Source organism: Camelus ferus, chromosome 6 (genome assembly GCF_009834535.1).
Source record: "Camelus ferus isolate YT-003-E chromosome 6, BCGSAC_Cfer_1.0, whole genome shotgun sequence".
NCBI classification, from domain to species: Eukaryota; Metazoa; Chordata; class Mammalia; order Artiodactyla; family Camelidae; genus Camelus; species Camelus ferus.
Window position 1 is genome coordinate 3,345,454 of NC_045701.1, and position 17,155 is coordinate 3,362,608.

General features: G+C 45.5%; 1 protein-coding gene across 3 annotated transcripts in view; it reads left to right on the forward strand.

Annotated features, from left to right (window-relative positions):
- Window positions 1-6,337, forward strand: part of DPP8 (dipeptidyl peptidase 8) — a 46,430-nt gene extending 40,093 nt beyond the window's left edge. For all 3 annotated transcript variants that reach the window (XM_032480924.1, XM_032480925.1, XM_014558657.2), the window contains 2 exons: window positions 28-139; window positions 2,119-6,337. In XM_032480924.1, the coding sequence (XP_032336815.1) occupies window positions 28-139; window positions 2,119-2,241 (235 nt within the window). In that variant the 3' untranslated portion in view covers window positions 2,242-6,337. The remainder of the gene's footprint in view (window positions 1-27; window positions 140-2,118) is intronic.
- Window positions 6,338-17,155: the final 10,818 nt, after the last annotated feature.

Consider the following 17,155-nt stretch of genomic DNA (forward strand, 5'->3'; position numbering starts at 1 on the left):
CCTCCTCCGATATTTCCATTTCTCCAGACCAAATCGTTTACTCCTCTTACATGGGTTCTTGGATGAGAATGTCCATTTTGCACACACCAGTATATTACTGAGTTTTTTAGTGAGGGCTGGAAAGCCATATGATTTACAGGTGAGTTCTTTTCACATTTTCTCATTAAAATAGTCATGATTACTGACTGATTACTTTGAAATATAGTAAACTATGGAGTAAGGTCGGATTTTCAGCTGTGGCAACTCTCTGCTTAAGAGAAATAAAGTAATAAGCATAGTCAGTAGTGCCTCTAGTTGGATAAAAGTTAAGATGCTGTTGAAGTCAGGCTGAAATTTGACCTATCGGATTACATGCCTCGTGTATCTGTATCTGCCATCAGTTTATGATCCTGGACAAAATGACAGGAGTCTGGCCATTCTCTAACCTCCTTTGCTTTGCTTCTTCCCCTTGGAAGGGTGAGGAAATGCTGCTTGACTTCATTGTTGTAAAGGACTTTCAGGACCTAATTACATGGTTTTCTGATTTTCTTTTATTCTATATTGACATTGGAGCAGAAACCAACAAGTCACCCACCTCCATTGCTCCATTACAAAAAAAAAAACGCTTTTAAGAGGACTCGTTATTCCTTGCTTTCTCTTTTTACTCATTACACAGATTATGTGCTCATAAGAAAGGAAAAATATTGCTTTTCCCTTTTTTATGTTCTAGTTGACATTTATGTTAAGTATTACGAGATATTTATCTATGGCAGCGGTTTTCAAGCGTTTTGGTCTCAGGACCCCTTCATATACCAAAGAGCTTTTGTTTATGTGAGTTATGTCGTTCGGCAGTTCTTGTATAAGATAAAAGACCAAGAAAATTTTAAAATATTTATTTAAAATTAATAATAACCTATTATATGTTTATTTATGGGGGGGGGAACAATTTTTCAAAATAAAAAAAATTTCGACCTCATAAAATTTGTAAAGAAATGGGAGCCTTTACAGACTGTTGTGGATATTCTTTATTACAACACCAAAACTGGACAAATGGTAGCTTCTTAAAGGTTGGTTTTAGTGTGAAACCTGAAGTCAAATCTATATTTTCATACTCTGTTACATTAAAATCTCTTGGATCTTGTACTTTAGATGGATCTTTTACCCATGCATTGGTCATCTGGAAAATACTGATTCACTGTATTATGCCAGTCTTCTAAATGTTGGCTCATTTCATTATAAAATGTTTTAAAAATCACATGCATTGATATTACCACTGATCTCAACAGAAAAGTCTCTACGTTTTGGGAGGCTCATGAGCTAGAAGTAGTGGTAGCTGCAAGTCTTCCAGAATTCTAATTTTCACTTAAAAGTTCAAAATTTCATCATTGGCAGTAAGTACTGTCATTGTTTTCCTTGAAGTGACCAGCTCACGTCATTTTTGAGAAAATGTTTGCCTAATACCCAAGCCTGAATCATCATACTTGTCATTCTTTCAAGTGAAAAATGGAGTTCCATTTTAAACGTTCCATTTAAAAACTCAGTTGTACAAGTGCTTTTCCTTGAGACATTCTATACAGAATTGCGTTATGAATTCTTCCCATTTCATCACCACAGAATATTAAAAAGACCTCTACTCAGAGGTTGCAATTTAATAAAATTGTAATTTTTACTGCTACTTAAGTGAAATTGGCTTTTTTTTTTTTTTTCTTATTTGCTGCAAGTGTATGTCACTGTCTTGATTCAGGCCAAGGCACCAGCACTTGTACCCACCACTGCCTTTCATTATCAGTGCAAATGCCAGCACAGTGAAGAAAGGCAGATAATGTCTTCCTTTTGTTCTGAAAGTCGTTTTGACCTTGTGAATCCCTTGGAAGGGTTTTTGAGGTCCCCAGAAGTCTGCAGACCACACTTGGAGAGCCAGTGGTCTACAGATAAATCCTTCTGTAAGCCCCAGTGGTGCGTAGGAAATAATAAAAAGAGGAGAAGGGCCTTAAGATAGGATGTATGTATATGGTACCTTGGAGAGGCTCTGCTGTATATTACTAATCCTGCTGAAAATCTCTGGACAGCTTTGGAAGGCGATGTAGTATTAATTTCTTGTTTTGTGTGTTTTGGTTTTTTGTCGTTGTTGCCGTCAAGATCTACCCTCAGGAGAGACATAGCATAAGAGTTCCTGAGTCGGGAGAACACTATGAACTGCATCTTTTGCACTACCTTCAAGAAAACCTTGGATCACGTATTGCTGCTCTGAAAGTGATATAATTTTGACCTGTGCAGAACTTGGCGTACACTGGCTGTTAACCAAATGAGGAGGTTTAGTCAATAGAGAATATAGAATTGGTCATCCCATTTTGATACCTGCCACATAGCATCTGCTTCCGAGAGTATACGTGGTGCCATGCAGGTGTTTACAGCGCGTGGACCGTAATCCAATACCGTAACCTAAAGTAATCTCATACACACACAAAATTGAATGACATATTTTTAAGGGACCCAGCAATACCATGAGAATTACTGAAAAAAATAAGACATTAGCACCATGTATCCATACTACCTTATTTTCATTTTTAATAGCATTATAAACCTCATGGACTTAGTGTATTTTTACAGTATACTTCTGAGTTTGTTCAAATATGATGATATTAGTGATCGGTTTGGTTCAATTCCAGAATCTCTGACTAGTTACAGATTTGATAGCACTTAAATATAACTGAATAGCTTATACTTCATTGCTTGGGGTATATCCAGCATGTTATGAACTAATCACCATTAAACCTACGGCTTAACCAGTCATTAATGATTTTTCAAGGATAACTTAGTGGCCTCCTAAAGACACTTACTTCATTCAAAGTCTGACCAGTTTTTAGCCAATTTAAACTGTTTCTAGTATAAATAGTTCTCTATGATGATATGACCGAGTGGATTTTTCCTTTCACATAAAGGCAAGTAACTGTATATGTAGCATGGATTTAATTAGTCTTATAACATTGATAATTAACAGGCAGGAGAATTTTAATCAAATGATTAGAGCTTAAATATATGCAGGCAATGTCTTTCCCTTTAGGAAAAGAAAAAAAGTACACATTCACTTGTATTCTTCGGAAAATTTAGTGGTGCCAGTTTCCATTGGGTGTTTCCTCATTAAAATGTTTCAGAGTTTTAGGGCGATAGAAGGGAATTTCGGTGGAGCGGGGGAGACCAGGGCATGGAGAATGAGGGCAGACCAAGGTCTGCTGAACACCTAGGCAGCAGCACAGTATGACCAAAAATGCTCACGGAAAAGGTTCAGAATTGAAGTTTAAACTCCTAGACTGTTAGTTAAGGAAACCAGAATTAAGAAATCACGCTCTTGCCAACACAGTTACAGACTAACGTTAGTCACAGGAGGAAAGGTTCCTTAGAGTCACTTTGATAATTCTAGTTTTTTGTTATTTTCTTCTTAATTTTGGAAACCTTACAAATTTAAACTTTCTTTAAACTTTTTAAATTGCTTGAGCATGACTTAGATATTGTGAGCTAAAAATAAGGAGGTTTCCAGACAACCTCTTTACCATAAACCGATCCCCAGCAAGCCATGGCCCTCTTTTTCAGTGTTCCAAGCTTATAAGCGACTTCTTGAATGGCCATGACATTTTCCTGGCTTGGCCCCAGCACTTGACTATTAAGGGAGCTCATAGTGCTGATCGGTGCTGATTGGGATCTACCATCTTAGACTCTTAGGGTGCTAGATGGGTCACATCGGAGCTAGTGGCAGAGAAGCCATGTCCCTTTTTAGCCCAAGTCTCAGGTGTTTGGAAAGTTGTTACCAGTACTTTCAAAAAAAAAAATTATTCCTTTCCTTTCTCACCACTACAAAGAGAGTAGATTTCTCCCCGAGAGAGCACAGCCGCCATCAGTGAGGGTGGTGACTGCGCGTCAGAGGTGGCCTTCGTCACTGAAGGCCGCACAGGAGCTGGGGGAAGTCCAGAGATGGCAGGGTGGCCTGGCGGTTCTGCCCATGGAAAGGGATCGAGCTTCTGTTTTTGTATTTATACTGTATGATAGGTACCACACTTTTCCTTATGTCTGTATATGTATTGGTTTTCTTGTTTATGATATTTTCCCATAACAAGATTTGTTTATATTTTTTTCAATGTTAAATTAAATTGATTTGGGTAACTCTTCTTCCCCAAGAAAGTATTTTCCCCCAGTGACTTAACTATGTATCTGATTACTGAAGACAGCTTTTGTTTGTGGACTAGTTGGCCTCCAGGGATCCACCCTTATGTAATATGCAAAGTAGAAATGGTGTACAGACAGCTACTCATTTGAAACCTCTTACCCAATAAGGTGTTTCTTCAAAATGGCATCTTGTACCAAAACAAACCTTAGAGAACCTCATGGACTCTTGAACTCACAGATGTTTTCCTTTTGCATCTTCCCTTCTGCTTCCCTTCTATCACAAGAAATATAGTTCCCAGTCACTTAAATGCCATTCTCCTTCCATAGGGGGAAAAATACCTGACTGAATTCACTTGCAGAAAGACAGCTCGACTGAATTTGATTTTTAAAATCAGTGTGAAACACATCATAGTCAATTAAAGCACTCAGTAGAAATCTCACTAAAACTATTTATGGGTAACAACTTAAAAGGCAAGAGTATGTAAAAGTAGCAACGTTTTTAGTGAGAACCAAAAAGCACTAGGTTTAACATTGTAGGAGGTTTTGCAGACCTGGTAAATCAGTGCCCTTGAACAACCATCAACAGGTTTGATTCCTTATGTGTTGTTGAGCAGTGGGACTCGACGTCTAAGATTCATCTGAGACGCTCATGAAAAGAGATGCAGTCTTGAACATCACTCTTAGAAATCTGGATTTGGTTGATTTGAGAGGAGATTAGGAATCTGCATTTCAAACAAGCCTTCCAGATGATTCTAAAGCCAGTTACTTGTGGGCTACCTTAAGAAACTCTTCTATAGAGAATAAGCTGGATTAAAAAAATTACAGGTGATTTTTTTACACTGAACTGATTTATTAGAACCTAAAATAATAGTCAAGATAGCTGCTCATCTGTGATAACCATTGGCCCTTTTTTCACTCTGAAAAAAAAAAAAAGTTAATGAAGGGATCATTAACTGTATATCCCCTTTGGAGATTAATTTTGGAATGAAGGTTTTTCCCTCTATGCCATTCCTGGCTGGTTTCCAAAGCCTCATACACGAGGATGAAGTCACAACGCATGCATTACCTTTTAAAAGAATGAGATCCAGATATCGATGCTTCCTTTTTTTTTTACTACATGTTTAATTTCTTAGAGAAGGTATATCTGACTTCTCTGTAACGCTGTCCTCTCTGTAGGTGGAATGATTCCTATAAGATCTCTCATTATTATAGAATCAAATTTTCAAGTTGTTCTATCTTTGATATAATCTAACGTTCCCATTTTTCAGAGGAGGAACCCACGTATAGAGAGAGGAGAAAATGCACCCATGGCCCCACATCCAGTTAGTGTTCATTTGGTACTAGACTCCATCCAGCTATCCTGACTCACGGTAGTTAAATGATATGTAGAAAGGGCAAATTTTTAAAGAAGTATTTATTAATATATTCCTATGAAACATTTTAAAGATAACATAAAATGGTTAATTTTTCCATTCTAAAGTAAATGCTAAGCATGCTTATTAATGAAGCAGTACTTCTAATTAGTATATGACATTCTGAATTAGTATATGACATTCTGAAGTTAATTAAAATTGTTACACTGAATGTGTCTTCCTTGGTGTGGTGGGGGATTGGGGGATCGGGATGTAGTGTAGAGAGCTTGCTTAAGCCCGGGAGCCCAAATTACAGCAAGTTAAATTAAGAAAAGAATCATGGCCATATCTAAACTCAGACATGGAAGGTGAGTGTCGATTCCCGGCAGACACAAAGGAATAAGGAAACTGTCCTGACTCCCACCTTCCCAGCCCCACCCAGCCTCACCTGTTCATCGTGCAGCCTAAAATATGGAGACATGTTAGTGCCAGGTGCTGGCTCCTGCTTTTCTGATTTTGTCAAGAGACAGCTCTGGGTAACCATTTGAGAAGTCCCTCACAGAGAGCGAGGAAAAGTAGTGTTTATATGTTTGTTTTTAAATAACCCAAATACAAATTTATGTTGTATCCAGCACAATTGGAGTTCAGGTCTTTAATTTTAGAACATAAAGTGCCTGCTGTTTTAAGCATTGACATGTATAAAGAGAATTGCATGTCTCACTCCAGTAATTTTATGGGTTTTCTCATTTTCGGCTACATGGCTTTTAATCATGTAAAGTGAAACATTAGTTTTGTTGCATTTTATTACAGGTTCTTTGTTGCAATAAAGATGCTGCTAAAATTAATTGATGAAAATGTTCCTTTTCCCCCCACTCCCCATTTGTACACTTTTGCCTTGATTAGTGGCAACTGTGAGTGATTAACACACAAGCAAGGTCATGTGCTTGCAGTGGAGAAGGGCGACTGCAAGGTAATTACATGAGGTTTCTGGTATAAACACTAACCAAAAATGCATCCAAACCCAAAAGGAGGTGTGCAGAGAACGGCTTTGTACCTGTAAGTGGTTCCCGACAACCAGCGTTGGTCCTGCAGGGTAGCTGATGCTTGGAGCCCATGGTTAGCAGCTAGGAGTTTCTCTGGAATGCCTCTTGGAGTTGATAGTGGTTTCTGCATGCTCCCTGGGAAATTTCAAGGGAGTTCAGTGTAATGCTGCTGTCTTCAGAGATTTCCTTGACAATTCTCTGGTCTTTTGAAGCTGTACTAGAGAAAGGGTGAGGGAAAGCAGCGGTTGAGCTCCTCTAAAATTAGTAAATGTGGGTTTGTCTGAGAATCCTTCCAGAATGGACACTTAATCTGAATTCTGTAACCCTCTGAAGTTGTATACAAAATATTGCATGAATGAGTGGAGGCACATTCTAGGGAGAAAGACTTTGGCATTATAGATTCTCAAAGGGATAATTATTCGAAAAAAAAAAAAAGAACCACTGCTATGTAATGTATTAGGGTCTTAAAATTTTATTAATTTGTATACAAAAGTTATTAGAAATAAAGATTTATCTTTAAACAGGATAATGCTATAGACCTATCCTTTTTACCTCATGACACTTAAAAAAAGAAAAAGACATTTGTATGATTCTGGGATAAACAGGTAGACTGGGTTAACCTGTTGAGATTGCTTGTGGCCAGAAGTGACCAGCCAGATCCCCCTTCCCCAAACTCTAAAGAATGAATACCTCAGCATACATATAATTCATCTATGGTACTCCGGATAGGAAACTTTTATAGGCTACCTCGGTCTCTTTCATTCAGCCAGGATTTATTGCTAATCAAAAATCAGCTTTCAACCTGGCCATAAGCATACTGCGAAGACTTCTTCACAGAGGTGCAGACTTCTCAGTGGCTCTCAGGCCCCAGGGTCCTGTCAGGAGCAAGGGCCGTGGCCTCAAGGCTCCTGGCCTTCCCTCTGGCCAGACCTCACCCACGAAGTGGTTATGAGAAACAGGGATTGATCCCTTGGTGCTTTGGTGGGGGAGGGGAGCAGAGTTGAGACAGCTACAGTATGAGACTCTCAAAACCATAATTTTATTTTGGGTGTGGAGTGGTCTGAGAAACAACCAGGATTTAGATAAGTTAATCAGCCTAGTTCTGTCCACAGATCTGGTGCCCTGGCCCTGCCAGCTCTGAAAGAGGTTGAGCTCCCGGTGAAACTGACTAGACTGGGTTCAGCTCTGACACGGGCAATGAGATTGTGGAGTTTGTGTGCCCCTTACTAAAAGATACTCTTTCTAAATTGGCTCCTAAACTTGAGTTCTTGAAATAGAAGTCTGGGAACAATTAGCCAGGGTAGTTGTCCTCAGCCGGTGCCAGGAGCCCACCCCCCGCCCCAGTCCACTCATCCTCACTGGAAAAGCACCCCGCAGAAGCGGCATAGTTCACATTCTATTCACAGGTGACAGTTCTTTGCGGGAAGTCCTCTGACCAGGTGGGCTCTGGAAACGTACTGCTCTTCTGTGGAACAGGACTCTGTTGGCTTGGTTTCTGGGCGTATGTACGGTCATAGTTGTAACCCTAAGCGTGCATGTGAACGCCACTGTCTGTAGTTGTGTTGAGCACTTAGTGATGTGTTGCCTCGCCAGTTAATCGCTTTGCGTTGTCTCAGCTGTCCATTCCTCCTCATTCCTGTTTCTGCTCCTGCCTCAGCCTAGGACCTATAATGTCATGCTGGTTTGGAGTTGAAGGCGAAGATTAAGAATTCCAAGTGACTTCAGAGAAGCAGTTCTCAACTTTCATTCTGCAAATATTTAGTAACAATCCTGTGCCAGGCCTGTGTTAGGCCAGGAAGAAGCAAAGATGAAAAGGACACAACCCTTGCCCTCGATAGGTTCTCAGGACCACCTTCACCTCCCACCTCACTAGCATACCCAGCAGGACACTGCCACTTTCTTCCTGGCATGATGAATTCACACTTTCCCGCTCCAGTCCCGAATCAAATCCCTCTTGCGCCCCAGTATTCAAGGCCCTGTGTCACCTGACCTAGCCTCCCTTTCCCTCACCTGGGCTCTTTGCTCAGCCACAAGCATCCTGAGGCCTTCCTCTTCCAGTAGCACCCATGCTTTAAAGCCAGACCCAGGTTCCTCTCGGCACCCTACAGAGCTTATCCGGCCATCTCCATAGGTGGTGTTGCAAAGTGACACCAGCATCCGCTCGGGAGCCTGCTTCCACCCTGGCCTCTGCTACTTGCTAGCTTTCTGGGCTTGTGCGTGTTTACGTAACGTGCTGGTCCTGGGCTTCCTTAGGTGTGAAATAGGAATAACAGCAGGACCCTCCCCAGTGGGCTACTGTGAGGATTAAATTCCTTTCATATACTAGAAAGCTCTTGGTGCCTGGCATGCAGTAAAAGCGCTCAATAAAGGTTATCTTAGATTTAGCACTTAGTTTTATACCATTCTGGTTTTGTTTCCACAGTTAGGTTGCAGGCTGTGAGAGAAAGCGCCATACTGCACTGGGCTAGTTCTCCCCACCATACCTGCTAGAGGCAGGTACGTAGGAATCACTTATTAGATACTTGAATACCAAAACTTTTTAATTTTTTTAATAAAAAAATTTTGACTTCCCTCATTTAGGATTATCTGATTGATAGATTATAGGTTCCTAAGCATTCACCGACCGATCCACTTGTAATAGTGACAAAGAAACCAAATTCTCGCCTAGTTTAAGCTTTTAGGACTCCTCTGAAAGGTCGCTGGAATTTTTATTCTTTGTCCCCCACTGAGGCTTTAGGTTTGGAAGGGCGATGCTTCTCAGCCCTAGTTGCTATTGCAATTGCCGGGGAGCTCTTAAAAACTCTGATGTCTGAATCCTTCCTACGATCAATTACATCAGCATGGGGTGGGGGTGGAAGTCTGCCATCTTTCAATAATTTTTTATAAGCTCCTGAGGTGATCCCAATGTACAACCAGAATATACAACCTTTGGAGTAGAGCAATGAAAGATTGCATTTGTGGAATATCAGAGCCAGAATAGATTCTTCGAAATCATCTCATCTACTGCCTTACTTTACAGATGAGAAGCTGAGGTCCAGAGCCAGGAAATGATTATACCATAGCCATCCCAGCTGCTTAGACTCTGCGTTTAAGCCCAGGTCCTCTAGCTCTGTCTTCACCTCCCAGAGCAATGTTCTCCCAAACCAGAGCTTAACAGAGAAATTTGCCAAAGTGAGGAAGTTGATGATGGCCCTGGCAGGGCGGAGGGAGTTGAGGAAACCATAGGGTTCCAGGCCCTCCCACCCTTACTTCAACCAGAGCAGCTGAGCTTTTTACTTACATATGATTGGGGAACCATGTTCTGTAGCTTCAAAGAAGAGGTCAAAAAATCAGTGACTTCCCATCATTTTATAGATGAAACTGAATCCCAGAGGGGATGGCAAAGCCACAAAGCTATCAAGTGGCAGAGCTGGTACCAAAAATCAGGCCAATGCCCTGAGGCACAGGCAGGTCTAGTGACTTCCCAAATGTACAGCACCAGTTGGTAGCTGAACAGAGGCACCCGAATGCAGTCTCTAGGACTCCGACTAAATTTCCTAAAATCCAAGATGTTACCATTTTTAAGATCTTCATATTGGAAATATAAAACTGTGAATAAGATTTTATCTTAGAATCAAGGAAATACGGTATTTGCCTGAAATCTGAGTTCCTTCAGGGATTGAGCTCATGCTGAGCTCAGGAAGCTTGTACTGGGTGGGTCTTGGAGAGCAATCTCCCTGAACTTGCCCAGAGAAGGAAGGGGGAGCATGGGAAAAACTAGAGAATTTGGAATCTGATAGACTTGGGTTTAAGTCCAACAGTTGTGCCCAGGAGCAAGCCCTCTGCTTCTCTAACTTTAGACTCTAAAGGGGGTTCTAATATCTTCTTCGCAGAGTTGCAGTGAGGCCAATAAGTTGGAAATGATTTATGAAGTTCAAGTTGGCACTCCTGCCATTGACCTGACCTCATCCCCTCCGAGGAGTGCAGGCTGCCAGTGGGAGCAGTCTGCTCTCTAGGACGTCAGCTGTCAGGCCCAAGCCCTGGGGAGAAGATAGATGCTGGGTGGGGAGAGGAACATGACTCAGCCCCAGGGATCTTGGGAGAACAGCAGGTTCCTGGACATGAGTAAGGAGTGTGGGTACAGAAGCCTCCCATGGGGGTAACTGGACCCTACCTTGACCTCAAATATTTCCCACCTGCCTGACCCAAGGCTGATCCTCCAGAATGGCATATTACTTTGGATGAAGGTATCATTAGCTGTAAGACCCTTGTTAGGGATAACGTTACCTGTGAGCAGGTGGCACATTTCCCTCTGAATACCAACTGCTGGCATTTATATGGTGTGTGCCCTACCACTTAACACTGTATTTCTCCATGACAGTAGCGTGCTCAGAAATCATTCTTGCCTATAATTTCAAAGGGCACTAACATCAGCAACTGCTATAAAATGTCTTACTTTGCTCTTAACTTACTCTATTAAGTGAAAGCATGTGTAGCAGATGCTGTTAGTCACAGATTAGGTGCTGATTTTGCACCTTACTTATTTGATCTTCACAATAAGCTAGAAGACATCAGTTAGGTAGTGTTATTATTCCCCTCATGGTTCCTCCCCACCCCAGAGATAGAAATTAGAGCTCAGAGAGGTTGTGTGCCTTGCCCAAGGTCACAGTGCGGAAGTGGAAGTCTAATCCTGGCTTCACTCCTCCTTGAGCAACACGAGTTGAGCAGCTGCCACGGCCTGGCTCGTGTGAAGGGATTCAGGGATCTGGGGACGCTCGGAAGAATCAGACACATTCTCTGCTCTCAAAGCATTTTCAGTGCAGAAGTGGAGATGGACGTGTAAACAAAAGAGCACAAAAAGAGATGTGTTGTGTGAGCCCCCAGCAGGCAGGGCAGGACAGCAGTTCGGAGTGCAGGCTTTGACCCAGAGTGTCTGCCACACTGTCTCCCACTGAACCACTTCCTCCTGTGTGACCCCAGGCAAGGTACTGAACCTCTGTGTGCTTCAGCCTTCTATAACATAGGGTTAATAATGGTACTCCTTCAAGGAGTTGCTGTAAGCTTCAATATGAAAAAACTCACACAAAGCTCCTCGTATCTGGCACGCAGCACTTGACAAATGTGAGCAACTGTTTCCTCTGAGCAGTGGAAAAGAGGATGGTCAGCGAGGACTAAGGGGGTGGCATTTGGATTAGGTATTAAGGAATGAGTTTCTCCAGGTGGGAGGAAGTCATTCCACACAAGGACTACTTTACATACAGACGCGGAGGGATAAAGGCAGGGAGCTGGCACACCGGGAGGTGGGAATCCGAGCGTGTGGGGGGCGGCGGGGATATGGTAGGAAAAGGTGGGAGTGCTGGGATGCAGTGTGAGCGGCTTGAACAGCGGGAGATGAGGGGGCAGTGCACCTGCCCCGGCTTTTCCGGCTCTTCCACTGGCTTCACCTCAAAGGCTTAGTTTGTCTGAAAGACCAGAGGGGAGGGCGGGTCATAGGGCAGACGTGCTTTCATGTTTGATGGGGAAAGTGAGGGGAGAAAGGCTGTTGGGTGAAACAGGCCCAGGCCGAGGACCCTGGGGAGGCTGGAGAGGATACAGAGTCTCCAGCAGAGAGGGTGCAGCTTCCAAAGAGGGGCGGGCAGTGTGACCAGCGTCACCTCCCTTCAGTCCTGCTGAAGTGCTCCCACGCTGCCATGGTCAGTGTGTCCGGCTGCAGGCAGAGCATCCAGAGACCGCGGGAGAGAGCAGGTCTCAGCCCACTGAGCCAGGTGGGCAGGGGCCCTCATAAAAGGGGACCAGAAAGAGCCTTCAGAATCCCAGCTTGCTAGGGTAGGGTGGCCTTGAGCAGCAGTGCGTGTCAAAGAGCAGTGATTCCAGCAGGTGCCGCAAGGCAGTGTAGAGAGCTGAGGAGGAGGATGGTTCAGGGCAGGGGGGTGTCTACCCGAACAATACAGAGACCTACATCACCTTTTTTTAAGTTTTCATTTTATTATGGTTACACAGGAACATAGCTTAAGGAGTCAAGTTCTAAAACAAATCTCTAAATAGATCTTAAATAAGTTAAATTTGTAATGTTTCTCTGATTTTTTTGTTTTTTATTCATTATTAGTTGTGTCCCTACTATGAAAAATGAGAATTTAGCTGTTTTCCCTTCCATCTCCACCCACATTCCCCATCCCCTCATCTTTTCAATATAGTAGCTCTATCAGAATTTTACTTAGACTAATATTCAGTGTTTACATCATTATAAACTATATTAATGTATTCAGAGGTAAGTCTTGAAATAAACTGAATATTTTCTATCATGCAGAACTTTGTTTGACCTAGTTAATTATCTTTTTTAAGTGTATGTATTTATTATTAACTCAATCCCAAACTTGTCAACGTTTCTACTGATTTTTCTGTTTTATTTAATTGCCGGTATTTTCAATGTTTTTATTAAATATATTTTCATTGCCAATATACAATCGTTCAGATAGTTAATGAATTTAACAGGTTTTGATTGGCTGGTCTGAGAACGTAGCCATCATTTGTAGTGATGATTCTTTAGGGGTGTCTGAGCCATGAGGGCTCCAACTCAAGGGGTCCACTTCTGCCGGCAGCTAGGCTCACCTGGGGGATGGCTGCAGGGAGAGCCCGTCCTTGGGTGATTTCCCAGCTCCCCGGCCCCCTCAGCCCCCCACCCCCTTGGATGGTGTTTCTCACCTGACGGGCCTGCCCTGGGGGAGGGGTTTAACCTTCTATGAGATGTCAGTGTGGCACTTTGAGAGCCCCAGGTATCTCTGGAAGCTCAGGGGCCACAGCATCAGGCATCTCCAACACTGGGAGTCACAGGGCATTTGACACAAGCCAGACACCAGGCTGAAAAGGGGAGGAAGCCGGCCCCTTCCTGCCCCACGGAGCTAGGATGCCCCATGTGCAGGAGGACCCCAGACTCAGCTTCACTACAACCTGGGGTCTCCTATACCTCCCCTGGTAGAGGGGCCCTGCAGATTTCAGAGCCCTGAGACCACCCCAACTTCTGACCCTGACTAAGGGGTTGGAGATCCTGAGACCACCCTGGGTTCTTTTCTCATGGAGGCTCCCAGGACTCCCTGAAGCTTTATACTCAGGGGCAGGGTTTGTCATGGTGAAAGGACACAGAGACAATCAGCTGAGGGCAGAGGTCAGGAGTAGGGTTGGGGGGTCCATCAGGTGTGGCTGCCTAGGGAAGCCCACCTGAGTCCTGGGGTGCAGGGTTTCATTGGGGTTCATCATATCAACATTGGGAACAGTGCACAGCCGACCTTTGACTCCAGGCCCTGCGCAGGGCTCAGGAAACCCCACCATGGGTCACACTGTCAGTCCCCATTCCGTGTGGTCAGCACGGGCACACTCCGGTCAGCCAGTGCCCGTGTGTCGCAGCCTGCAGCCACTGACCCCACTGTCCTGCTCTGAGGCCAATGGAGGGACAACGAGGGGGTGTCAGTGAGGCCGGGTCATGGTCAGGCAGGGTGAGAAAGTCTCTGGGAAGGGAGAAGGTGGCTGCCCTTGCCTGGTGAGCTGGGACCTGACATCCACCCTGTGGTCAGTCATGCTGCCCCACATCCTGGGGCTGCCCCTTCCCACGTCCTGAGGCAGGGTCACATGTGTATACAGCAGGACGCACCAACTCAAGCTGTGCATTCGGGAGCTTAGTGACAATGGAACACCCCAGCGGGACACGCGGCCAACCCCAGGAGGATTTGGGGTAAAGCATTTGGAGGCATCTGTAGGGAGCCCTCACCTGTCAGCACAGGTGGACTGAGGACACTGACAGAGGGTGGGCAGGCGGGGGAGCCCAGGGGAGCCAGGGAGGGTCCTGGGTCAGCTCTGAGGCTGGAGGAGGGTCGTAGAGCTGGGGGCGATGGTGGTGGGGATAAGGAGGTGACCACGCGACAGGAGACAGACCAGCCAAGGCAGCAGGGGAGGGACTGGCTGGCCGTGTGGTAGTTGCGGATAGGCAGGCTGCCCAGCACGCACCCAAGCTTGGCTCTGTCCAGCACCCCCGGAAAGCACCCCATGTCTGGCCAGAAGAAAAAGGAAGCCCTGTTTCCACCACCAAAAACGCCAATGTGGGGTGTTCACCATGGTCTTTACCAGGCTAGGGACCCAAACATTTAATTGGGGAGAGTAATGGGGTTAAGTGGGAAAGTGTGATGCTTAGACCTAGAAAAGAGAGTTTCCTGTGGCGAAGAGACCCCGGGGAGCCAGAGATGGATAGAGGATGGGCGTGGACAGGGATAGACATGAACAGAGGGTGAGCATGGGGCGGGGGGATGGAAAGGGGCGGGGGACAGGCATGGGGTCAGACAGGGATGCACACAAGCTGACAGACATGGACAGGGAGGTGGACATGGGGCAGGGGGACAGGGTTGGACAGGGGGATGGTCAGCGAGTCCAGTAGTGGAACACATCTATTCTCCCTTGGGCCACCCCTCCCCACAAAGCTGAGTCTATAAACACAGGGGACCCTGGAAGAGGGGGTTCCATCTGGTTGGTTTGCCGAGGCTGGACGTTGATGGGGACACAAGCATGTCTGGTGGACCTGAAGACATCATTCTCTCTGGGCAAAACAGATGGACACTCAGTCCCCATCTGTGGATAGTCTAGTCCTCTGGGGGTCATGTCCTGCCGAGGGACGGGGTGACCCCACCTCGGCCTCCGTTATCACACGGCTTCTTTTCTGTGTCTGTGTCCAGATTTCCCTCCTCTTATAGGGACATCAGCTGTTGGGTTTCAGGCTGTCCCTAGTCCAGTAGGTCCTCATCTTAACCACATCTGCAAAGACCGTTTTCAAAATAAGGCTTCATTCTGGGGTTAGAAGGGACATAAAATTGGGGGGACACTATTGAACCCGCAGCTGCAGGTGAGGTGTTGGAGGACAGAGGGAAAGAGAAGTGCCCACAGAACTGAGACAGCATCTTGAGACTGAAAAAGGAGGCAGGCAGCTCCATGTCATCAATGGATTGGTTTATTATCCGTAACTTACTCCCCGGGTGGGATCGGGGATCCAGTGGACAAAGATCAGAAGAATTTGCAGCTGCATTCCACACAGCCGAGGGGCCAATGGGACAATTTATGGTTAACCTGGGGGTGGTGGGGTGAGTGGTGCTTGGAAACATGACATGCATTCCTAAGTCAAGATTCATGAATGGGTAACTGGTCTCATGGGCACTAGCCATAAGTCAGCGAAGGTTTTCATTCTTTGGGGATTAACAGAGCACAGAGGCCACCCGGTCCTAATGATTATTAAACAGTATCTATTAACTAGAAAGGCCTTGAGGACAGAGAAGTGATTGACCGCACAGTACAGCCCTGGGTAGGGTCAGAGGAAGGACAGGAGATGCTGTAGGGAACCAGGACGGCACCAGCTATGCTGACAGCCTTACAGGAGGGGAGGCCAGGCTGGAGAAGGTGCAGGTTTGAGTCCCACAGGTGCCACAGGAAAGGGACGTGGGCCGGGCAGTGGGGCAGGCCTCGCTCCTTGAGCTAGAGGGGGGCAATGGCCCTAAGAAATTAGCTCACACCGGCTCGTAGGGACCCCTCTGTGCACAGTGGACATGCTGCTTCAGGGGCCGACTACCCAGAGCTCTGTGTGACCGCTGCTGGCCAGCCTGAGCCGGAGCACATGGTGTGGGGAGCCTCAGGCAGGATTTGACCTCAGGGTTCAGTGAGGGCCCCCCAGGAGGCCTCAGTGGCAGATTCTGCAGGGCAGGGGCAAGGACTCAACTCCAACCACCATAGGGAGGGTGAGCAGGGTGGGCAGGGGCAGGGTGGTGTTATCAGCTCACCTGAGAAAATAACCTTTCAGGGCTCCTGTACGTTATGTAAAAAAAAATACTTTTTTCTTTTCTTTTTTGGCAGGGGGAGGTAATTAGGTTTATTTATTTAAAAAAAATTCTAATGGAGGTACTGGGGATTGAACCCAGGACCTTATGCATGCTAAGCATGCACTGTTCCACTTGAGCTATACCTACCCCCCAAAAGTCACTTTTTTAACAGTGAGGGTTTTCAAGCGGCGGGAAGTGCTCCAGCCTCACTCTGTGGCCGGGTCTGTGCTCCAGCAGCGCCTGTGGACTGACTGCAGCGCCGGCCACTTCACCTGGCAGGTCCTGGCCCCAGGACAAGAGGAATGGGACCTGGGCCCCGGCGAGCAGGGCTGTGGTTAGTCAGTCAGTGCACAGCCACCAGCCACACAGGACTGTTGGCAGTGCGATGATAAAGCCGGTCACCCCTCCAGGCACACTCTGTCCCACGGTGTTGCGGACGCATCTACGTGCGGGCCGAGCGCTGTGTCTGCCTCTGGACCATCCCATTTACACTCCACAGCCCCCACATTGTCACCTGGGGTCTCAAGAATCATGTGGGCAAGCAGAGGGTGTCTCTTGGCAGAAATGGGAATTCCTTGTGGTGTTGAGTTATTGATATGACGAACAATGATTTTTTTTAATTGTGGTAAAATATATGTAACATAAAATTCCCTAGTTACCATTGAAATGGACAACTCAGTGGCATTTATCACATTCACAAAGTTACCCAAGCACTACCTTTGTCTGGTTCCAACACATTCCCATCCCCCAAAAGGAGACACCCTTCTCCCTCCCCAGCCCCTGGCACCACTAA